General features: G+C 43.2%; 2 protein-coding genes across 3 annotated transcripts in view; both read right to left on the bottom strand.

Annotated features, from left to right (window-relative positions):
- The window catches only part of vcpkmt (valosin containing protein lysine methyltransferase), a 44637-nt gene extending 41640 nt beyond the window's left edge, over positions 1–2997 (bottom strand). Inside the window, exon 1 of one of the 2 annotated variants that reach the window (XM_062968714.1) lies at positions 2692–2997. In XM_062968714.1, coding sequence (XP_062824784.1) covers positions 2692–2948 — 257 coding nt within the window. In that variant the 5' untranslated portion in view covers positions 2949–2997. The remainder of the gene's footprint in view (positions 1–2691) is intronic. The other variant, XM_062968715.1, reaches the window with a different exon arrangement.
- A 2651-nt stretch (positions 2998–5648) lies between these two features.
- The window catches only part of sos2 (SOS Ras/Rho guanine nucleotide exchange factor 2), a 42450-nt gene continuing 22960 nt past the window's right edge, over positions 5649–25138 (bottom strand). Inside the window, exons 12-23 of the mRNA XM_008121984.3 lie at positions 24903–25025; positions 23689–23792; positions 22021–22237; positions 20643–20762; positions 20322–20484; positions 19512–19629; positions 18365–18537; positions 17695–17811; positions 16090–16345; positions 14408–14452; positions 13693–13802; positions 5649–7621 (exon numbers count right to left, since the gene is read on the bottom strand). Of these exons, the coding sequence (XP_008120191.2) occupies positions 7100–7621; positions 13693–13802; positions 14408–14452; positions 16090–16345; positions 17695–17811; positions 18365–18537; positions 19512–19629; positions 20322–20484; positions 20643–20762; positions 22021–22237; positions 23689–23792; positions 24903–25025 (2068 nt within the window). The 3' untranslated portion in view covers positions 5649–7099. The remainder of the gene's footprint in view (positions 7622–13692; positions 13803–14407; positions 14453–16089; positions 16346–17694; positions 17812–18364; positions 18538–19511; positions 19630–20321; positions 20485–20642; positions 20763–22020; positions 22238–23688; positions 23793–24902; positions 25026–25138) is intronic.

Raw genomic sequence — 25138 nt, 5'->3', positions numbered from 1 at the left:
AAAGCCTATTAAACATCAAATTAGGTTATGATTTTACAAATTAAGCACCAAAACATCATGTTAGACAACAAATTTGACAGAAAAAGTAGTTCAATACGCAGTAATGCTATGTTGTAATTACTGTATTTATGAATTTAGCACCAGATGATCATGATATATTGAAAACATTGACTACAAAAATGGCTTGGATTATCCAGAGGCTTGGATAAGCGAGGCTTGGATAAGTGAGACTCTACTGTATATACAATCTATATATATAAAAGAGTGATGGCATCAGGGCAGCGGACAAAACAACAAAACTACAGGCCCCCCAACCTCGAAATTTGACAACACAACCCATCATCCACGGCTCTAGGTTGATGCAACAAAAAGAAAAGAAAAATAAAGTCCTAATTAGAGGGAGAGGAATAATTGTTTTTATCCAATTGCTGCCCGTTAGAAGGCTAAGCTCTGCTCACTTGGTCTCCTAGCAACTGACTCAGCCCAGGGGACAGGTAGAGTTAGGCTTCACTTAGGCCTCTTCCACATATTATCTAATTTGCACTGGATTATATGGCAGTAGACTCAAGGTCCTTCCACACAGCTATATAACCCATTTAGAATCTTATATTGTCTGCTTTGAACTGGATTATCTTGACTCCACACTGCCATATAATGCAGTCATGCCGGCCACATGACCTTGGAGGAGTCTACGGACAATGCCGGCTCTTCAGCTTAGAAATGGAGGTGAGCACCAACCCCCAGAGTCAGACATGACTGGACTTAATGTCAGGGAAAACCTTTACCCTTTACCTTAACTACCACCAATTCCTCAATACTTTATTTCCCATACCACCATACTTCGCCACAGCAACGCGTGGCCGGGCACAGCTAGTATATTATATTATTATTGTTGTTATTATTATTGTGATGATGCATGTACACTTTTGAATGAAATCCCCAGCATATTGTTGCTATTATTATTATATATACCTTTGGATGGGGCACCCACTATACCAGGGGTCCCCAAACTAAGGCCCGGGGGCCGGATGCGGCCCATCGAAGCCATTTATCCGGCCCCCACAGCACAAGGGCAGAAGGGGGTTGGGCTAAATGAACCAAGGGGTCTCTTCTTCTCTTACAACCATTATTATTATTATTATTATTATTATTATTATTATTATTATTATTATTATTAACATTGAGGCTTGGTGGCCATCTGTCAGGGGTGATTTCCTTGTGCTTTTGATGCACAAAGGCAGAAAGGGATTGGACTCAATGGCCCAAGGGGTCTCTTCCAACCCTCTTTATTATTATTATTATTATTATTATTATTATTATTATTATTAACATTGAGGCTGGGTGGCCATCTGTCAGGGATGCTTTGCTAGTGCTTTTGGTGCACAAAGGCAGAAGGGGATTGGACTCAATGGCCCAAGGGGTCTCTTCCAACCCTCTTTATTATTATTATTATTATTATTATTATTATTATTATTAACATTGAGGCTGGGAGGCCATCTGTCAGGGGTGCTTTGCTTGTGCTTTCGGTGCACAAAGGCAGAAGGGGGTTGGACTCAATGGCCCAAGGGGTCTCTTCCAACCCTCTTTATTATTATTATTATTATTAACATTGAGGCTGGGTGGCCATCTGTCAGGGGTGCTTTGCTAGTGCTTTTGGTGCACAAAGGCAGAAGGGGATTGGACTGAATTGCCCAAGGGGTCTCTTCCAACCCTCTTTATTATTATTATTATTATTATTAACATTGAGGCTGGGTGGCCATCTGTCAGGGATGCTTTGCTAGTGCTTTTGGTGCACAAAGGCAGAAGGGGATTGGACTCAATGGCCCAAGGGGTCTCTTCCAACCCTCTTTATTATTATTATTATTATTATTATTATTATTATTATTAACATTGAGGCTGGGAGGCCATCTGTCAGGGGTGCTTTGCTTGTGCTTTCGGTGCACAAAGGCAGAAGGGGGTTGGACTCAATGGCCCAAGGGGTCTCTTCCAACCCTCTTTATTATTATTATTATTATTAACATTGAGGCTGGGTGGCCATCTGTCAGGGGTGCTTTGCTAGTGCTTTTGGTGCACAAAGGCAGAAGGGGATTGGACTGAATTGCCCAAGGGGTCTCTTCCAACCCTCTTTATTATTATTATTATTATTATTAACATTGAGGCTGGGTGGCCATCTGTCAGGGATGCTTTGTTTGTGCTTCCGGTGGCACAAAGGCAGATTGGACTCAATGGCCCAAAGGGTCTCTTCCAACCCTCTTTTTATTATTATTATTATTGTTATTATTGCTATTAATAATTATTATTATTGCTCGGTGGCCAACTATAGTTCGGCCCTCCAACGGTCCAAAGGATCGTGAACTGGCCCCCTGTTTAAAAAGTTTGGGGACCCCTGCACTATACTGTTATTATCATTTATTTATGTTTTTATTTATTTCATATACTGTACCGCTCTTCTCCCCCAGAGAATGGGCTTTTCTTTAACGCGGGACAGATTGTTTCCCATCCGCATGGCCAAAGGTGTGTCTACACCAGGCATGGGCAAACTTTGGCCCTCCAGGTGTGTCGGACTTCAACTCCCACAATTCCTAACAGCCTGCCGGCTGTTAGGAATTGTGGGAGTTGAAGTCCGACACACCTGGAGGGCCAAAGTTTGCCCATGCCTGGCCTACACTGTTGAATAGATGCGCACCCTACCCGAGGCAGGCGGCCATGAGGCCTACGAGGCCCGTGCCGGCGCCCAGCTCGAGTGCGGCCTTGCGGCGGAGGTCGAGTGAGGCCTGCGTGGGGCTCTTCTTGACCAGGAAGCGGGCCAGGACCAGGGCGGCGTCCCACACCACGCAGCCCGTCCCCCCGGAAGAGCGCTGCGCCACGCGGAGTTCCAGGCCCGACTCCGGAGGCCCCCAGGGCAGCGCCCGGTCGAAAAACACGACGCCTTCAAGAGGAGAAGACATAATGAGGCCTACTTCCGGTAAGGAGGAAAAGAAAAGGCCTCTGAGGGGAAGAGACCGGAAGTCCCGCCCCCATCCCCCCGCTTTGAGATGCTAAGCGGCTGCGCTGCCATGGCAACAGAGCGAGGCATTCTGGGTCTTGTAGTTCAGCGAGGCCTGAGAACTTCCCTGGGCCAGGAGACTCAAGCCTGCTGCCTGGACTGCAAGTGCAGCCAAGTAACCATGCTAATTATAACATTGTACATTGCAAGAATGTAACAAAATATGAAATATAGTTTTGTTCCTGGTTTTAAAGCATTATTCCTATTTAACTGTGCAATCCTTACTTTGAAATTGTGTATTATACACAATAGAGGAGGGGTCCCCAAACTTTTGAAGCCGAGGGCCGGTCCACAATCCTTCAGACTGTTGAGGGGCCGAATTATCACTTGAAAAAAAAAAACAAACAAATTCCTATGCACACTGCATATGTCTTATTTATAGTGCAATACAACAATAACAAAGAACAATACAATATTTAAAAATGAAAACAATTTTAACCAACATAAACCTATCAGGATTTCAATGGAAAGTGTGGGCCTGCTTCTGGCTAATGAAATAGTCAAGTTAAGTAGGATTGTTGTTGTTGTTGTTGTGTGCCTTCAAGTCATTTCAGACTCTGGGCGAGCCTAAGTCTAAAATTATTTATTTATTCATTTACTACATTTATTTATTACATTTATATCCCGTCCTTCTCACCCCGAAAGGGACTCAGAGCAGCTGTATGTACATACAATATATTATATTATTAACATAGCACAATATTAGCATTATATATTACTATATTGAACTATACCACTATACTGTAATATTATATGTAAAATATAACATATAATTAATATTATTATATGGTATTATTAGTATTATATTGTATAACATTATAATATTATTGTCACTATTATATGTATATACAATATATTATATTATTAAAAATGATATAAAAATATTATATTATAAAACTGAGGGCAGGGGCCAGGTAAATGACCTGGGAGGGCCGCATCTGGCCCCCGGGCCTTAGTTTGGGGACCCCTGCAATAGAGTCTCTTATCCAATCTGTGTGTTTATATGTGTGTGTGTTTATATGTGTGTGTGTATATATACAGTAGTCTCACTTATCCAACACTCGCTTATCCAACATTCTGGATTATCCAACGCATTTTTGTAGTCAATGTTTTCAATATATCGTGATATTTTGGTGCTAAATTCGTAAATACAGTAATTACTACATAGCATTACTGCATATTGAACTACGTTTTCTCTCAAATTTGTTGTCTAACATGATGTTTTGGTGCTTAATTTGTAAAATCATAACCTAATTTGATGTTTAATAGGCTTTTCCTTAATGCCTCCTTATTATCCAACATATTCGCTTATCCAGCATTCTGCTGGCCCGTTTATGTTGGATAAGTGAGACTCTACTGTATATATATACACAATATAATTTACAATAATATATAATAATTATAACATATTGTATATGTTATATACAGGCCCGGGCTGTGGCGCAGGCTGGAGAGCAAGCCAGCTGCAACCAGCTGCAATGAATCACTCTGACCAGGAGGTCATGAGTTCGAGGCCCGCTCGGAGCCTGTGTTTGTTTTGTCTTTGTTCTATGTTAAAAGGCATTGAATGTTTGCCTATATGTGTAATGTGATCCACCCTGAGTCCCCTTCGGGGTGAGAAGGGCGGAATATAAATGCTGTAAATAAATAAATAAATAAATATAATATTCATATTATATTGTAATACGATATAATACTAATAATACAATATATTGATATTAATTATATATTATATTTTACATGTAATAGTACTAATAATATTACAATATATTGATACAGTACAATATAGTAATTTATTACCAGTATTGTACTACGCTAATATAATATTGTATATAAATTTAATTTGTAAGCCGCTGTGAGTCCCCTTCGGGGTGAGAAGGGCGGCATATAAATGTAGCAAATAAATAAATAATAAATAAATAAACGGGCCGACAGAACTTTGGATAAGCGAATATCTTGGATAATAAGGAGGTAGTAAGGAAAAGCCTATTAAACATCAAATTAGGTTATGATTTTACAAATTAAGCGCCAAAACATCATGTTATACAACAAATTTGACAGAAAAGCAGTTAAATACGCAGCAATGTTATGTTGTAATTACTGTATTTACGAATTTAGCACCAAAATATCACGATATATTGAAAACATTGACTACAAAAATGCGTTGGATAATCCAGAACCTTGGATAAGCGAGTGTTGGATAAGTGAGACTCTACTGTATATTATATATATAAGTTATATAGTTATATATTGTGTATAGTAGATAATAACAACTTTATTTATAAAGTTATTTATCCACCCTGTCTCCGAGGGGACTCAGAGATTATATATATATATATGTGTGTGTGTGTATCACGTAATATTACTAATAATATTGCAATATACAGTAGAGTCTCACTTATCCAAGCCTCGCTTATCCAAGTTTCTGGATTATCCAAGCCTACCGGCTGTTAGGAATTGTGGGAATTGGAGTCCAAAACACCTGGAGGGAGGGCCGAAGTTGGCACATGCCTGGCTAACATCTTTTGTTTCATTTCTTTTGGAAATTAAAGAGGTTGAAGAGACCTTGACAAGACAAAAAAAGAAACCCACACAATTTGACCAAGCTTTCTTAAAAATTAAGACTGGATTGATTTATTAATCTGGTTAAGAACTCTTGATAGTAAAAGCACAGTAAAAGGCCACGGACCGTTCAAGAAAAAGGCTTTTGGATTCTACAGTACTTTGAACCAAACTTAATTTCCTCCGCTGCAGAAAATGGTGAAGTCTGCCAGCCAAAGGAGAGCTTGACTTATTCGTGTTGTGATGGTTCAAAAAGTCTTGAATCAGGTTCCCTGGAATTTGTTGAACCGAACGTCACATTTCCAGAAAGAACGCCACCGTGATGAATCTGAATTGAGAATGTACATGATTTTTTAAAGTCCTGAAGGCCGCATTTCCCTCCACAAAAGACGTCGGGGAAGTGCTTACAAACAGTGTACAGCGCACAGGAGTAAAAAGACTGCGGAGTAGGCCTCGAGCCACAGAAATGCATACAGGTTATTAATCTGTAAATATACAATATAAACAAACTGTACATCATATGGCGTAATAGCTTTGTTCGTCAAAAACAGCAGGCAACCGTTTTAGCTTAAGACACCTCCGCTTGCCCAAAGGAAAAAAGGCACAACTGAACCTGACACATGCTAAATACTTTTTTTCTTTTCTCTTTTGGATAAATAACTGAGTGAGGAAGGCTCCTTTTCTTCCTTTTGTCTCACATAACCAAAATGTGATTTTTCTTTAGCCACCCATCCTTTCTTCTCTTCAGCAGCAAAATCAATGGAAATTAAGACACAGTCTCTACTAACTTTTCAGAACAGCAGTAATGGTCACAGACAAATCTTCTTTTTTCCCCTCCTGATTTCAGAAACATGATAGACTTCTTCATGCTGGGTGTGAAGAGCACCCATTGCAGAGAAACCACTGGGGAGTCTCCTATGGAAATCATTTTTTTTTTTACAAATCAACAGGACAGGCTAAATGGTGTTAAGTTCCAATCGTCCGGATGCTTCCTGGAAGGGGGCACTTCCTGCTGGATTGTATCCTGTTAAGAAATTTAGATGTGTTTTTTGTTTTGAAAAAGACCGCTAGAGGTTAAAAAGAAGGAACAAAACACCAGCAACCATGTTTGTTTTCGGCTCAGTGCAACGAACGGGATGTCAGTTTAAAACAAGTGTAGTGTGTCGTTTACAGTGCAAAAAAAAAAATCTGTATTCTCCTTACTGGCAAAACCGTTGGTGCTGAGGAGGAGGAGTTGGAGGAGGCAGTGCTGCTGCTGGTCCCTTGACGCGAATGAGGCCGCGTGCGGTGAAGAAAAAGGCCCGGAGACGGGTTCGAGGCGGTGCTCTTGCTCGAGAACCCCGCCGGGCCAGCAGCCTCGCCAAAGCACTCAGAGACGCTCGCTGCTCTTCTTGGAATAAATTAAAAAACAACAACAACAAAAATAAGAAAACGGGAACTCTATACAGCTACGATGCTTCCAGTGTCAAAGACTCCTGTGTCGAGCGGCGGTCATTGAGGCGCCTCCGCGTTCTCTAGCAAAGAGTGTCTGTGCAAAGGAGGGTGGGAAAACTCTCTCTTGTAAGTCTTTGGCGGCAGTTTGGGGAGCTGGGGGCTGGAGTTGTGGCGCGGCGGGACGGGGGGCGGCGGGGGCTCCGGGGGGCCGGGGCTGGCGCCCGGGCTGAGCCCACACCAGCGGCGCAGGACGCGGGGGGAGGGGGTGCCGGGCGGCGTGCTGGGGGAGCCGGGGCAAGAGCCGCCCTCCCGCAGCCGGTCGGGGTCCCGGTGGAAGCGCCCCAGGGGAGGCTGCTGCAGGTGGAAGGAGCAGTTCACAAAGTGCTCCGGGGGCCGCAGGGGCACCGGAGGAGGAGTATCGGGGAGGGGGTCCCGTGGAGGGGGAGGGGGCGGAGGGGGGCTCTGCAGGGGCTGGTCCAGCGGGCCGGAGGAGAGCGCTGGCACGCGGGGCTGGATCTTCGGAGGGGGAGGCTGTCGCGGCGGGATGGCGGGAGGGCCCTCTTCCGATTTGGAGCCGCCCTGAAACAGAGAGAAAGGAGATAGTGTTGAAAGCTTGCACAGACAGAATCACTGGGGTGTTGTGTGGCAGTATTATAGCAGTATTTTCTCCTGACTTTTCGCCCACATGGCGAAATCTCAGGAGAAAATGCTGCTAGAACACATTGGCCATACAGCCCAGAAACCAAACAACACCCCAGAAAGAAAGCAACATGTTTCTTGTTTCGCATATATTCATTTCCGGCAGACAGGAAGCTAACGTCTTGGATAATAATAATATTATAATAATAACTTTATTTTTATACCCCGCTTCTATCTCCCCAAAGGGGACTCAAGGCGGCTTACATGGGGCCAAGCCTGAATAAAAACAATAGCAATATAAAACACAACAGTAGACAAGAGACATGCACAATTATAAAAATTTAAACATAACCCAATAAAAATAAATGACAAAAACTAATAAAAACATAGATTAAAACGGAGAGGTTGTAAAAGTAGACTGGGTAAAGTGCACCATATAAATATTGTAAACACGAGGTGACTGATAAAGTGCTGCAAATTCTTGGATATGGGGTTTCTTATTTCTGCCTATAGAAGCAACCACAACATTCAGGGTGTTGAACCCTCTTTGCTGGGGAAACACACATTTGCTTGTTCGAGGAGAAAGCAGACATTCACAACATTCCTATGTTGGTCCTACTGAGTGTCCCCAACTAGAACGAGGCCCAGAGAGTCAATTATTTTTGAATGATATTATAACAACTGTACCAACCAGTTCCACTAACATCAATGAGGAACTAAACGCTCTGGAAGACCATGGAAAAATAAAGCTAGAGGAGCAGAAAGTAGTTAATAGATCAGATTTGGAAGTGGCCAAGGATGGGGATGGGCTAGTATCTGGGAAAGAGGGTCAGGGGAGGGTGGCCTGGAAGGAAATTAATAGAGTCTCCCAAAGGACAAACAACACACTGTCCCCAGAACTGTTTGGACAATCTCGAGATACTTCCTGCAATCTGTTGCGAACCAACAAGGTGGCAGTGGAAGTCTCAGACTCTTTGCTAAATAGAGGCAGATGGTCATCAAAGCGAGCTGTCCATATATCTCTCTCTCAAATTCTTTCTATGAGCCGGTCGGAAGTGAAGATCAAGACCATTGACTGGCTTCGCAGAGACTATCAATCTTGGAACCGCTCCTTATGTCTTCTCATTGGACTGGAGGATAGAATGTTACTGGAAGAACTGTTTTTGTACGGGCCTAAACTCCAACAATGGGGTATTATTCTTAAGAGGGTATTAGTAGACCCAGTGATCCGCCCCCTAGACATTGGACTGACTCGTGAAATACAAGAGTCTCTAATTTCAAGCCATGTCTGTTCTACCCCCCAGCCCTGTCATCAGTCATTAGCTGTGCCTAGTCCCCCTCCCTCATTAGATGATGTTATCATATTAGATGACTCCTCCTCTCTCATACCAGCGGAGATAAGCCTCTCTTTTAAACAATCAAATACACTTGGAGGCCTTTCATCCCAGGATAGCTGACTATCCCCTTCAATTGGCAATCTCAACAAGCCAATCTCTCAGGAGGAGGAGGGTTCTCACGTGGGGGGGCCCATTGAGGTGGTGTGGGGGAGAAGGAAGAACGGTCACCAACAACCCAGGGAGAAGCGCAACAGAGTTATTGCGACCCTGGAGAGGAATAGGTGTGGTAGTCTCCAGGACAGACCCCTCAACCTTAAGGTCCTGCTTCTGAATGCCAGATCCGTCAATGGTAAGACAGCTATCATCCAGGATTTGATCCTGGATGAGGGGGCGGATCTGGCATGTATTACCGAGACTTGGTTGGATGAACCGGGTGGGGTGAATCTCACCCAGCTGTGTCCACCGGGTTTCGGGGTCCATCAGCAGGCCAGGGTGGAGGGGCGGGGAGGTGGAGTTGCGGTGATCTTCCGGCAGTCTATCGCCCTGATCAGATGCACCGTTCCACAATCTATGGGGTTTGAATGTGTCCTGCTGAAGGTGGGAGCCCGAGACAGCTTGGGGATTCTGTTGGTGTACCGTCCACCCCGCGACCCAGCAGTCTCCCTGCGTGAGCTAGCAGAAGTGGTCTCTAATGCGGCCTTGGTCTCCCAACAACTCATAGTTTTGGGAGACTTTAACATCCATGCCGAGACCACATTAACAGGTGCTGCTCAGGATTTCATGGTTGCCATGACGACCATGGGGCTGACTCAAGTTATATCTGGGCCCACACATCAGGCGGGACACACGTTGGACCTGGTTTTTATTGTGGACAGTGGGACAGTCAGAGTGGAAGAGCAAAATATTCTTCCATTGTCATGGTCTGACCATCATCTGATCTGTTTAAGTTTCGCCGTGGCTTCTAACCTCCGCAGGGGTGGTGGACCCATTAAGATGGTCCGCCCCAGGAGGCTGATGGATCCGGATGGACTTCTGAGGTCTCTTGGGGATCTTCCTGTTCTGGAGACTGGCGATCCTGTTGATGTCCTGGCTGATCGTTATAACAGCGAGTTGGCAAGGGCACTTGACACGATCGCTCCCGAACGTCCCCTTTCGCTGCGTAGAGTCACGTCGACTCCTTGGTTCACTGAGGAGCTGGCCGTGATGAAGCGTACGAGGAGGGGACTAGAGTGCATCTGGAGAAAATCTCAGGATGTGTCCGACCAAGCACGGGCTAAAGCCGCTATTAAGGCTTACTCCGTGGCTCTGCGAGCAGCCAGGAAAGCTTTCACGACTGCCCGCATAGCGTCTGCAGCCAATAGGCCATCGGAGTTGTTCCGAGTTGTTGGAGAGCTCCTGCGGCCTCCTGAGGCCCAGGAGCTTCCCGATGACTTGGCAACTCGGTGTAGCGATTTCGCACACCATTTCGCAGGCAAAGTTGCTCAGATACGTCATGAGTTGGACTCCAGCTTGACTGTGGTTTCAGCGGAGGTAACCGAGGCACCTGTCGGTTCCATCTTATGGGATTCTTTCCGGCTTGTTCTTCCTGATGACGTGGAGGGGATTCTTGGGTCTGTGAGGGCGACCACTTGTGCTCTGGATCCTTGTCCCTCTTGGTTGGTTAAACTGGCCAAAGATGGGCTGTTGGAGTGGTTTGTGGCCATAATAAATGCCTCCTTGGGTCAGGGGTCATTTCCATCCTGTTTTAAGCAAGCGGTGGTAAAACCGTTGCTAAAAAAGACCTCGCTAGACCCATTGGTTTGTGACAATTACAGACCAATCTCCAACCTTCCATTTTTGGGCAAGGTTCTGGAGCGGGTGGTTGCCACGCAGCTCCAGGAGTTCCTCGATGACACTGATTTTCTGGACCGCTCGCAGTCGGGCTTCAGGCCTGGGCACAGTACCGAGACGGCTTTGGTCGCCTTGGTGGATGACCTCCGCAGGGAGCTGGACAGGGGGAGTGTGACCCTGCTGGTTCTCCTGGATATCTCAGCGGCTTTCGATACCATCGACCATGGTATCCTTCTGGGGAGGCTCTCCGGGATGGGGCTCGGGGGCACGGTTCTGCTGTGGCTCCAGTCCTTCCTGGAGGGTCGTTCCCAGATGGTGAAGCTGGGGGACACCTGCTCAGACCCCTGGCCATTGACCTGTGGGGTTCCGCAGGGGTCTATTTTATCCCCCATGCTATTTAACATCTACATGAAACCGCTGGGAGAGGTCATCCGGAGTTTTGGAGGGCGTTGCCATCTCTACGCAGATGACACGCAAATCCACTATTCCTTTCCACCTGACTCCAAGGAAGCCCCTCGGATGCTGAACCAGTGCCTGGCCGCTGTGGCGGACTGGATGAGGAGGAACAAGCTGAGGATCAATCCTGACAAGACAGAGGCCCTCCTGGTCAATCGTGCGTCGGATCGGGGTATTGGGTGGCAACCTGTGCTGGACGGGGTTGCACTCCCCCTGAAATCACAGGTCCGCAGTTTGGGGGTCCTCCTGGATTCAGCGTTGACGCTTGAGGCTCAGGTGTCGGTGGTGGCCGGGAGGGCCTTCGCACAACTCAAACTTGTGCGCCAACTGCGACCATACCTCGTGAAGTCTGATTTGACCACGGTGGTCCATGCCCTAGTTACCTCCAGACTGGACTACTGTAATGCACTCTACGTGGGGCTTCCCTTGAAGACGGCCCGGAAATTACAACTGGTCCAACGCTCGGCAGCCAGATTAATAACGGGGGCAAATTACAGGGAGAGATCCACTCCCTTGTTTAAGGAGCTCCACTGGCTGCCGTTCATCTTCCGGTCCCAATTCAAGGTGCAGACCATCATCTATAAAGCCCTGAACGGTTTGGGACCCACCTACCTCCGTGATCGTATCTCCTTCCATAAACCTGCCCGTTCCTTGCGATCATCCGGAGAGGCCCTGTTATCACCATTGCCTATATCCCAGGCTCGCCTTGTAAGCACAAGGGAGAGGGCCTTCTCTGCTGTGGCCCCCCGATTGTGGAACTCACTTCCCACTGAAATAAGGCAAGCTCCCACTCTGTTAGCTTTTAGGAGAGAATTAAAAACATGGCTCTTCCATTGTGCTTTCGGTGAGTAATGTCTGTCATATATCTCCGTATTACTCCCCTCCGAACTTCTATCCTCCAGATTACCCCTTCCAAATGTCCCTGCCCATAGTGGAGTACTTCTCTGTCCCTCTCACTCCGGGTTTTATCTTTGTGTTCAAGTGGCCTGCCCTTGATTTATAGTTTTTTTTTTTTCTTGATTTCTTGATGTTCTGTTTATTATTATTTATTGTATTTTAAATGGTGTTATGATATGTTGTTCTTATATTTTATTATGTTGTATTGCTCTGGGCATGGCCCCATGTTAGCCGCCCCGAGTCCCCATTGGGGAGATGGTGGCGGGGTATAAATAAAGTTTTATTATTATTATTATTATTATTATTAAACAGCACTGACTCAACTGGCCTACTCTAGAGCTGACACTACTAAGAGCAGGCATGGGCCAACTTTGTCCTTCCAGGTGTTTTAGACTTCCAACTTTCACAATTCCTGAGTCAGTAGACTGCTACGAATTGTGGGAGTTAAAGTCCAAAACACCTGGAGGAAAGCTAGTTTGCCCATGCCTGACTAAGAAGTTTCAGAGCCAAAAGTCATACTGCTGTATTAACTCCTGTTTTATTGTCTTACTGTGTTTTATTTTTTGTATATTGTGCAATGTATTTATGCTGTTGTTTTTGTAAATTATGCTGGTCGGGCCTTACCCTATGTGAGCCAGCCCAAGTCCCCGTGGGGACATGGTGGCGGGGTATAAATAAAGTTTTATTATTATTATTATTATTATTATTATTATTATTATTACCTTGCTTAAGTCTATTCTGACTTGAATGGGAATTGGTTCCACTTGACTATGTCTTATCCAAAATGCTTAGGACTAGAAGTTTTTGGGGTTTTTTGGATTTTGGAATATGTACATTTGTATGTATGTACATAATGAGATGGGACCCAAATCTAAACATCAAATTCGTGTACATTTCACAATACATTTTATGTACGCAATGTTTTTTAAAATTAATTTTGGACAGGAAGCAAAGTTTTGATTATACTGAACTATCAGGAAGCAAAGTTGTCACTATCTCTCAGCCACCTGAGTGGACAGTTTTGGATTTTAGAGGATTTGTAAGGGATGCTTACCTTGTACCACTTGATCTAAGTCAGTGGGCTTAAATGTTCTAGCAAAATGAGAGAAAAATAGCCTCAAAAAAGCACATTTTCACTATCTGCAGTTGCCTCAACAAGCCTTGTTGTTGAAAAGCTGGCATGGAAAAGGCCGGCACAGGACATGAAGCCAACAAAAAAGAAACAGGAAATGCCTGAGTTCTCACTTAGTCAGGAAACAATCAAGATCACTCAGTCTGACCAATCTCACTGTTGTGTAGCGAGGTGCACAGCACACAGAACCCAGTGAAGGAAAGGTGTGATCTAAACGAAGCTAATAAATAAGAAGCCCAGGTTGAAGCTGAGAGCCAAGGACAGAGGAAACCAAATCTCATGTGGCCCTAAGATCCCTGTGCTGTTCACGCCCCACAAGTGCATTTTCCCAGCCAAATTATCTCAAGCAGGAGATCTACCTTTGAGTTTGAAGGATCCTGATCTATCTTCTTGCGCGGCGGCAGAGGAGGAGGCACCAGAGGCTCTTCGCTCAGTTTATGCAGACTCCCGCATGAACTGAAGAACGTTTCTGCAAAACAAAAGGGAGAGAGGGAGAAATAAATAAAGAGCATATTATAGAGAATATTTTGCTGCTCTTCACCATTGACTGCAGTTCCTTCCCAACAATTCTTAGCAAAAAAACCTGCACTGTTTCAGCATTTCTAATGACAGAATGCAGTATGTGTGTCAAATATCTGAGGGGATGTTTGGCAGAAGATGAGTTAAGCTTGTTTTCTGTTGCTCTGCAGAAATAGGATCTGGACCAGTGGGTTAATATTACAAGGAGCCCTCTCAGGGATTCCTGCATTGGCAGGGAATGAGGACCCTTTCTGCAGGCTTCTAAGATTCTGTCCATCCTTTTAGAAAAACAAACCAGCAGAAAAAAAAAATCTCTGTCACACTGAGTAAGGACTCTCAGGGAAAAAAAAGACTTAAGCAAAGAATTAAGAAAAGGGAGCTGTCCTTATCTTCCTTTTTTTAAAGGAAAAGGCTCTTTATCACAGAAGAAAATAACATATTTGGTTTTCACAATGGGCATGCAGCTGTCACTCTGCACACAGGAGTAAAGTACTCTGATAGTGTGAGTGACTTCTTGTTATTATTCAAAAGGCTTGTGGGATTTTGCATACTCACTTGATTGTGGCAGAAGGACAGGAGCAAAGATGCTATTGTTGCTACCTGTAAAGAGAAACCAGAAAAGGCATCATTTACATGGGCCAGAAATACATAAGAATTAGCCTTGCCCTAATTCATGTGAAGCCTGTTGGAAATAGCAACTTTCTTGAAGCCTCCACTAGTTATTTGTTATGTATATAATTCAGATGGCTTACTGTGTTGTATATGTGTGTATTGGTATGCAGTTGTTCTTAACTCTTTGTTATGGGAGGGGCTGCAGACCATGTGATCAGATCTGGGCTTGATCAGTGCTTAGACTCCATTTAGATCTCAGACTATTGGACTTTCAGACTAGAAACAGAGACTCTAATAGAGTCTCTGAACAGAGAGACTCTTTGGATTTTGGACTGTTGATTCTAAGAATGATGCTCTATGTTACCTATACAGAGAAACTACTTCAAATCCTATTGGTAACTTTATTGATAAACAATGTACCTGTATGCTGAATACATTAAGTTTGTGAGTAAACCGAATATGTTACTTCTAAAGAAGTCTGCTTATTTTTTGTCTCTTGAGAGCATGACTTAAAAGCAAATATATTTTAAGGGAGAGTAGATGTTTCTGGGCAACTAAAGGAACACTTCTGAAACTCATATATACATACATACATACATACATACATACATACATACATATATATATATATATATATATAGCCTTGCATGAATGCCATTTTCAAAAAAGGTTATGCCATCATTTTTCAAAAGGTTATGACTTCTAACAAGGACCATGCCTTTCCAAAGATCATAAAATCTCCAAAAGGTTATGAAGATTTCCATTTTCCAAAAAAGTCACTGCTTACTAATATAGTGCCCGTTAAGGAAAAGACACCTTCCAGCCATTGGCCCATGCAAAGGATCATCACGGATGATTTGAAGACTTGCCTCACATTTTCAAGTTCTTTTCCAAATATTCTTGTAGGACCAACACATGTATATGCACCTTCTTTAATTTATGAAAGGATTTTGCCCCGTGACTCAGACTAATTCCCCCCCCCCCCCCCCCAATCGAGTTTGGAATGCAGTTGGCCCTCCATGTTTGTGGGTTTAATTTTTGTGGATTTGATTGTTCACAAATTTTTAAAAAATATTATCTCTTGGAATCTCTCTGTCTCCCAATGTGATTTTATGGTCCGCTTTTTGTTCCTAAAGAGGTGCTTTCTCAGGTTAAAAAAATAGCATTTATGATCCTCTGAAAATGCCAGCCACAGATGCAGGCAAAACATCGAGAGAAAATGCTGCTAAAACAAAACGATACAGCCCGGAAATGCACAACACCTCAGTGATTCTGGCTGTGAAAGCCTTTGACAAATCAGCAATTATTCTCTTTGCAATTTTTCAATTTCTTGAAGGTCCTATGCCCCTAAACCTCAGGAAAGGAGAGGGCTGACTGTATTAATGAAGGGGGGTGGGGGGTGGGAAGAGAAAAGGAACAAAAGGCAAATGGGCTTGGAGTTACTGGCAGAGTTACTGGAGTTACTAAGGCCTTGTTTGTATAAGAACATGAGCCCAATAAAACCCATCAGTAAGAAGAAACCTGACTGATACGGATTTAGAGAACACTTTGTCCTCCTCCCTCTTCCTCCGCACAAGACATTCCATTTATAGTTACAATAAATGAGAAACTCCTGAGACACACACCGTAAGAGCTGTTGAGGTCATTGTCTAGGAACACGTCCGAGGAGGCAGAGACGGGCGGAGTGGACGGCACGACTGGGGAGGTGGGGGCCGAGGCCGCAGACTCCTGCTCCGCTTCCGTGATTCGACTGAAGCTGATCTTGTAGGGCTCCTTCTCCAGAGGGGTGGGGTGGCCCCGCAGGGTGCCCGAGGTGGAGCCGTGCCGGCCCGCGTTGGGCCTGATTCCGGGAGACTTCAAGGAGTAGGTGGTTTTCCTGGGCTAATAAGAAGAACGAGAGAGAAAGGGAGACAGGGAGAGAGAGAGAAAGAAGCAACTGGCTTTTACTTCTTGTTACATTTCTCTGGGCTCCTTTGACTTACTGATCCATACAAGGAAGCAAATCAGAACCCAATCTAGTTTAATTATGCTACAGCACTACCCAAATAACTTTTCATATTCAAGGTATCTTTCATTTAATACTACATTGCCTATTTACAAAAAAAGCGCTTGAATTTAGACAAGCGCGTAAAGCAGGTATGGCCCCACTTCAGCCCTCGCTCCAGGTGATTTGGACTTCAACTCCCACAATTTCTAACCGTTGATAAAGCATCTTCATATGTGCATGTGCTTTCAAGTTGCCTATTGGCATAATGGGTTAAACCAGTGGTTTTCAACCTGTGGGTCCCCAGGTGTTTTAGCCTTCAACTCCCAGAAATCCTAACAGTTGGCAAACTGGCTGGGATTTCTGGGAGTTGTAGGCCAAAACACCTAGGGACTCACAGGGTGAGAACCGCTGGGGTAAACCTTTGTGCTGCTGAACCGCTGATCTGAAGGTTGGCTGTTCGAATCTGCGGGACAGGGTGAGCTCCAGCTGTTAGCCCTAACTCCTGCCAACCTAGCAGCTCAAAGACATGCAAATGTGAGTAGATCAATAGGTACTGCTTTGGCGGAAAAAGGCAAAAAGACGCTCCAAGCAATCATACTGGTCAAATGACCAGGAGGTCACAATACAGATTCCTCGGCTTGGTAATGGAGAAGAATTCCTCCCCCAGAACCAGAGAAGAGAACTGCCTCCAGAGCCGGAAATGAAAGGAGAAGCCTTTGCCTTTATTTGTGCATATGTGTCTCTTCGTATTGTAACAATGCATTTAATGTTTGTCTGTATTTGTTTTTATATACTGTAATCCGCTCTGAGTCCCCACGGGAAGAAGTTTATTGTTATTGTTGTTGTTGTTATTATTATTATTATTATTATTATTGTTGACTTATGGCAACCCCATAAATTGCACAGGGTTTTCTCAGGCAAGTAATGTGGTCTTGCCAGGTCCTTCCTCTGAAACACAGCCTTCGACACCTGGGATTTCTTGGGGGGTCTTCCATCCAAGCACTAAGCAGGGCTGACCCTATTCAAATGTCCAAAATCAGACAGAATCTGAGGCTTTTGAGGTAGTTTTACTCGGTGTCAATGGTTTGTTTCCCTTTTTCTTTTTCTTTTTTTAGTGAAACTGAAATATGTACATTTCCAGTCAACCTAGCTATTCTAGCTATCTACCTATACACATTCTCCATGAGAGGGTTCTACTTTTAAACATGGTCTAAAAGTATTTTCAAAGATGTGAAAGACTTACATATCTAGATGGCTGCTTACAATTCCGAGGCTCAATTTCCTGCGATTTGTTGAACAAGTAGTCCGTAAACTCCTTCTCGGGGATGTTTCCCATGGGGTTCAAGTTTTCAAAAAAACGCTGGAAAGACCAAAATAACACTGCTGATCAATCACAAAGGAATAAAGGAGGGAACCTACATGGCAAGAAAAGAGATTGAATGGATTTCAAAATTACAATCTTTGGTCTCCTTCCCACTCTTTGAAATCTGAATTTCTTGAGGGTCTCTTTCCTTCAGCCTCTTTACACTGAAAAACCTCTAAATATTACCTAAATATTCTTTCTTGGCCATCTGCTCACACCAAAACCCATTTAGCTTGAGTTTACATGTCCCTTCGTTTTGTGAGTTCCATTGGATATAATGGGACTTGAGGACACACAGATTTGGGTATCCACGGGTGTTCCTGGAAATAAACCCCAAGGGATACCAAAGCCCCGCGGTACAGGCCAAAATACCCTGGGCTTTCTATTTACAATTCACTCAACTATTGAGCAACTTGAAATGCATCTCCAGTTCCTTTTGATGGGGGACTCCCCAGTTTTTGCCTCCTCACTGCTTTTATGGACTCAACACCCAGGTATGTGTTTCCTTTTCCTCCAGAGGCAAGACAGAACAAAAGCACGCTCCATTTACCCGGATCTCTGGCTCGACGCGTAAACAGTAAGGCTGGTTCTGATATTGCTGGATTTCTCCTGTGATTTCTGCTACTTTCCGTCTCTTACTGAAGTTGATTAATCCTTTCCCTTGTCTCTTAAGGAAGTCAGGATTACCTTCTTCGGTCTTTAGAATATTTGTTAAGTATATTCCTAATTGGAGAAAAGGGATTTTAGATTATTCACATTAAAGCCATCTTTTTTCCCTATTATTATGGCCAACATTTCAATAAAAAACCCTTCCTAAAGTCCTTCCCTTCAAAGCTCAGTTCTGGACTGCCTGAAACATAGAGGCATATCTCAATTGACAGTGTGTGTAATTGCAAAAACTCCTTTTTAATGTAGTATCCTTATAACTGCTCAGTCCCCATTCTTCTTCTTCCTCTGTCTAAGGGAGATGCTTCATATTGTACTTCTCTATATCAGGCATGGACAAACCTTGGCCCTCTGGGTGTTTTGGATTCCAACTCCCACAATTCCTAACATCTTACTGACTGTTAGGAATTGTGGAAGTTGGAGTCCAAAACATCAGGAGGGCCAAAGTTTGCCCATACCTCTTCCTCTGATAATACTGCTGGCCTGCTTTACAGGTTTGCTTCAAAGATTTCAGAAACTGACTATCAAGGGACTATTTCAAATTCCCTACAAACACTAAGCAAATGCTCAGCAGCACCACAATCCCAACAGCACAAATGTATTATGAGATAATGAAAATGTTACTATTCAGTTGCCCAGTGGAGCACACTTTGAGAACCCCTGTCTTAGACTAACAAGTGGAAATCAAGGGCATGCACAAAGTAAACCCATATATCTGATTTCACAGACACTATGAAGAAGAAACATATCTGAGATTAGACTATGTCCCTTGAGCTTTACTCCTAAATTGGAAAAACATTTATAAAAATATTTTAAAATTAGAGGTTTTTTTAAATGGTTTTATTACATTTGCTATTTTTCCCCACACTCTAACATTATTATTTTTAAAAGTCTTTAGCACAGAAGCCTCATTCAAAAAGGCATATAAAAAGCTTCAGGGCACAAAGACATAACTTTATCTCTCTTTTTATGGTTTACAAGCTGTGCATCAACATGTCCCCTAAGTCTATCTTCTCTTGAGTATAACTTACCAAAGAAAGGCACGCAGGGTGGGTTGATTGATTTGAGCTTAGCAAGGTATTTTTTAAAGTGATCTTGGCTTAATTCCACTGCTTCGTCCAGAATCTTCTTTTTCCTCTCCTGCAGCGCCTGATTGAATGACAAGAGAAACAAGAGCCACACATTTGAACATTTTGCAAATATTCAACAGCTGCCATGATAGCTGTGAAATCTTCACAAAACATTGCATTCTGTTGCTTGCTTAGTCTTTTACAATCGGCATGTCATCCATTTTGACTTCAAAATACTTGTCAGGTGTGTATATCCACTATGTATTACTTTCCTTCCATTGCATCACAATCTGATAAATCTATTTTTTCCAGATATGAGAAGTACAATGCAAGACAGAGAAGCCTCCAGTGGCACAGCGGATTCAACCGCTGGGCTGATGAACTTTCTAATCAAAAGGTTGGTGGCTTGATTCCAGGGAGCGGGGTGAGCTCCTGCTGTCAGCCCCATCTTCTGCCAACCTAGCAGTTCGAAAACATGCAAATGTGAGTAGATCAAGAGGTACCGCTTCTGCGAGAAGGTAACAGCGCTCCATGCTGTCATGCCAGTGGCCACATGATCTTGGAGGCGTCTATGGACAATGCCGGTTCTTTGGCTTAGAAACGGAGATGAGCACCAACTCACAGAGTCGGGCAGAACTAGACTTAATATCAGGGGAAAACCTTTATCTTTTTTAATGCAAGTCAGACATATATTTCAACTGTCATGAAGTGCTGCTAAATATATATTTTTAAATGACATTTCCAGCACTAACATACCCAACCAAGGCTTACCTCAAACGTGTGATCTAATCTGTAGACAGAGACAGAATTCATTGCACTGACTATCTCCAACACACCATTAAAATTATTCAGGTCTTGGAAAACTTGCAAGATTTCTATAATCCTACTTAGCACCGCCACTCGCTCTTCAAAGTTTGTCATTTCCACAATGCACCTATTTTAACAGGGTGGAGGAAAGGAAGAAGAGAGGCACAAAGAGATTTTTGCTTAGTGGTCATTTTTAGTAAATGTCACACATGCATTTCTCTAAGATCTCTACATTTTTGTTGATTTAAATAATCCAGTTCAGCATGATGCAAAGCCACCGCTTACTTTTCAAACCAAAGCGTAAGATTTGTTGTGTGCCGAATCATTTTGAGTAGATTTGGAGAGTTTATTTCCTTATCCTCTTTTGTCCACACGCTCCCCACAAGTTCAGACGGCTGCACAGCCCTGAAAACAGAAGCCAACAAAAGCGCATGAGATACAAGAAGCTGAAGGGGTTTAGGCATTAATAGGACTGATAAATAGTAACCTGGATGGGATACTGTAACCCAGGCATGGGCAAACTTGGACCCTCCATGTAATACCATTTTTGTTCTTAGATACATAACACCTTTTCGTAGGGACTTGAAAACTTGGTGGTTTCAACAGGTTTTTGGAAATGACTAATCTGAAGCCCAGTTTAGCCATTACATGGAAACTTGGGGTCTAAATTGGCTTTTGGACGTGATTATTCTGCAATCCCTAGACGCCACCCTGGCCACTACATGACTCCTGTCCAGCACTTTACCTGCTCCTTTGATTTTCTAATGGTGTTTACTTTGATTAAGTTCTACCTGATAGCTATAAAGGAAGTTAAAGTGGTGTAATCCTGGCCTAGGTTCCTTGCTATTAGTCACACTTCACCTCTGGCTTATGTCTATTTTTACCACGTGAGTCCTACCCTGGCACATACTGCCATCTTGTTTGATTTATATTTTATACCCATTGGCTGGAGAATCACCCAAGGGAGCAATTGCATTTGCTTTTATTAAGGTATTATATTGTTTTAAAATGTTGGAATTTTAAGTATGTTTTGTTAATTGCTGTTATATTGGTTTCTTGTATTTTGTATGATGTATATGTATTGAATGTTTTTATTATGTGTAAACCGCTCTGAGTCCCCACGGGAGATAGAGCGGTATATAAACAAAGTTTGTTGTTGTTTGTTGTTCTTGGGCTTTAAATATCATTTTCTAATTGGTTCTATCATAAAAATATGGAAAAGGTTTATTAATCTGAAAAAACTATGTTTTTGCAGGAGGGACATCCTGCCAGAAGGGACAGAGAGTTTCATCTATGTTGACGATCATGCCATCACCGCTCAAACAGGGAGCTTTGAAATGGTTGAATAGCTCTCTGAAGGTAAATAAAAATTAAAAAAAAAATCCTGTTATAGCACATTTTACTATAGTTTGTCATTGAATATCTCATAAGAGTCTCAACCAATTTAACCTAGTTTGTGGCAGGCACAAAAACGAAATTTCTGGAGTAAAACAACTACTTTCAAAGAAAGTATCACACACTTAAACAGGAAACAGCACTTTCAAACCTGGAGCAGAACATCTTTCAAATTGTGTTACATAGCGTTATTCAAAACACAACTTGGACAAGGAAAGCACTCTGGATTTCACCCGATGTGACACAGCCCAATGAAAGGGTGGCTTACCGGTAGAGATCAGATTCCAAGAGGGTCAGTTGCCGCGCAATCTCGATGGGATGCAGCGTCAAGAGGTCAAACGTTTCAAGCTGGCGGCTGATGTGCCACTCGATGGGGGGCGGGGGGCTTTCGAAGGTGATGTTGTGACTAACGCCATTGGCATGCACTTGCTTTTTCCTCCTGATGATCTTGGCAATGGATTCCACCCACTTCTTCATGGATTTGCCTAGAAGACATAAACAGGATCAGCAGGAAGTCAGGGAAAAAGCTTTAAAGCAGGCCCGGGCCAACTTGGGCCCTCCAGATGTTTTGGACTTCAACTCCCACCATTCCTAACAGCCTCAGGCCCTTTCCTTTTCCCCCTCGGCCGCTTAAGCGGCCGAGGGGGAAAAGGAAAGGGCCTGAGGCTGTTAGGAATGGTGAGAGTTAGAGTCCAAAACATCTGGAGGGCCCAAGTTGGCCCAAGCCTGCTTTAAACTTATCATAGGAGAAGTCCTGAATTATATATTCACTCCCAAATGGGTCAAAGGTATTATTTCAAAAATGCATACTAGGTTCTGGAGGTTATGGGATTCTTTAGCAACTTCCACATAATCAGAAGTAATAATGTCTTTAAAGGACTGAACCATGTGTAACAATTAAACCTTGAAGGCTAAGAAGAAGCTTTCTATAGTTGGAACTCTGAATCCATGCAGTCTGTATTCAGAGATTCAACCGTCCGTGGTTTGAAATGTTTTTTTCAAGAATTCCAAAAGGTAAACTTTGATTCTGCGATTTTATATAAGGCACACCATTCTATTATATACAGTAGAATCTCCCTATCCAATCTTCATTTATCCAACATTCTGTATTATCCAACGCTGTTTGCCTTTTTGTAGTCAGTATTTTTGCAGTCAAGTTTTCAATACATTGCAAAGTTTTGGTGCTAAATTTGTAAATACAGTAATTATTACATAACATTATCGTGTATTGAACTGCTTTTTCTGTCCATTTGTTGTAAAACATGATGTTTTGGTGCTTAATTTGTAAAATCGTAACGTAATTTGATGTTTAATAGGCTTTTTCTTAATCCCTTATTATCCATCATTTCTGCTTATCCAGCATTCTGCCGGCCTGTTTATGTTGGATAAGTGAGACTCTACTGTAATGGGAGTTAAGCAACCATGGATTTTGGTATCCACGATGAAGCCTGGAACTAAAACCCAGCAGATACCAAGGGCCCACTGTATATATATGTCAGTGTGTGTCCATACACACACATATGATATATACAGATAAAATGAATAGTTATTTGCTCAAAACTGTACTCTATGTAGCATTTTACTGTTACAAGGAAACATGAAAGAGGCATGCATTAATACTTTAGGCATGACACTCTGCAAAATCTGCCTAACCAGAAAGTGAACTTTTTCTAGAGGAAACATGGCACAAACCCAGAGAACCCCAGAGAGCCTCAGATCTCTCTTGCCCAGTGCAATGTTTTCCTTTTGTTATAAGAGAAAGTGGATTGGAGAGGAAGCTGACATCATGCTGCTGGCTTGCAGCACTTGTAAATACCATTGTCTTCTGACATATAAGCAGGTTCAGCCCAAGGGAGCTCTTGGGGCTTCATGAGAGATCCTCCAATGCTCTACAAGCCAACTGGGCATAAGGATATGAGGAATTCAAGCCACATACCTCTTACAGTGGAAATAAACGTTTCCAGCCTATCGAGGAGCTCCTGGTCTCTTTCAAAGTCATAATAATGGTGCTCCACCCAGTGCCGAAAAACATTGAGTATCCTGGGGGAGGGAGTTAAATAAAGACAAGAGATGAAAGGAAAAGAAATGCCACTATTTCAGTTTTCGCAGACCTAAACAGAGCTATATGGCTGTGTTCTACCCTGTTTCCCCGAAAATAAGACATCTCCGAAAAATAAGACCTAGTAGAAGTTTTGCTGAATTGCTAGATATAAGACCTCCCCTGAAAGTAAGACCTAGCAAAGATTTTACTTGGAAGCATGCCCAGCGCCTGCCAAACAGGACACCAGAGCATGCAAGATTGGTAAATGTACATACCAGTTGTACATGGAAATAATGGTGGTAACAAGAAATTCTTGATAGGATTCACAGTTTGTCTGGTTATGCTGATTTGTGATGACAACTACTGTACAGTATATAATAAATGTTCATTTTTTAGTTCAACAATAAATGTGAATTCTTCTTCATGGAAAAATAAGACATCCCCTGAAAATAAAACCTAGTGCATCTTTGGGAGCAAAAATTAATATAAGACACTGTCGTATTTTCGGGGAAACACGGTAGCAGCATTTTCTCCTGATGTTTTGCCTGCATCTATGGCTGGCATATTCAGAGGATAGACAATATTACCATCAAGTCCTCTGAGGATGCCAGCCACAGATGCAGGCAAAACATCAGGAGGAGAAAATGCTGCTAGAACACAGCCATACAGCCTGGAAAGTACACAACACCCCAGTGATTTGGCCGTGAAAGTCTTTGACAATACAGAGATAGTCTTATTGTCCAACCAATAATAAAGCAGAAGGGGTGGAGGAGGGTGCTGCTTCCTGCTTTGCTGCAACACGGATGAATCTACAAGCCACAGAACTTGACAGAAACCCCTGAAGTTCTCCAGCATGTCAAACTCCAAAGAGACCACACCCAGGACTTTCAAAAGGGAAACAGAAAGAGGGCATGGATAAGTTGACATTTATCAATGGGCTGAGTCTCTTGCTGGGAAGAAGGCAGGGTGTATATTTATTAAAGAAATAATAATAATTAGAAATAAATAAAAGAGAAAGCTTGCTTGAGAGTTATGCTTTCCCCCCGGCCACGATCCCACTGCTGGGTCTTTTCCACCTTATGTGACAGACAAAAGAAGGAAGCTCAAACCTGAGTTGCACTGGCTGGACGTATTCCTTGCGGAATCGCTTAAGGTCTGCGCTGATGGGCTGCTCTCCTTTCTCAATGGCCAGCCGATCAGCTTCTGTGGGCTCAGGCTCTGGGATCTCAAATCTAGTAATAATAATAACAATAATTATTATTTATTTTATTTCCAGCATTTATATCCCGCCCTTCTCACCCGAAGGGACAAGAACTACAGGAACAAGAACTACAGGAGCCTCAGA

This window comes from Anolis carolinensis, chromosome 1 (assembly GCF_035594765.1).
Source record: "Anolis carolinensis isolate JA03-04 chromosome 1, rAnoCar3.1.pri, whole genome shotgun sequence".
Lineage (NCBI taxonomy): Eukaryota > Metazoa > Chordata > Lepidosauria > Squamata > Dactyloidae > Anolis > Anolis carolinensis.
This window is presented reverse-complemented; position numbering and strand designations above follow the sequence as displayed.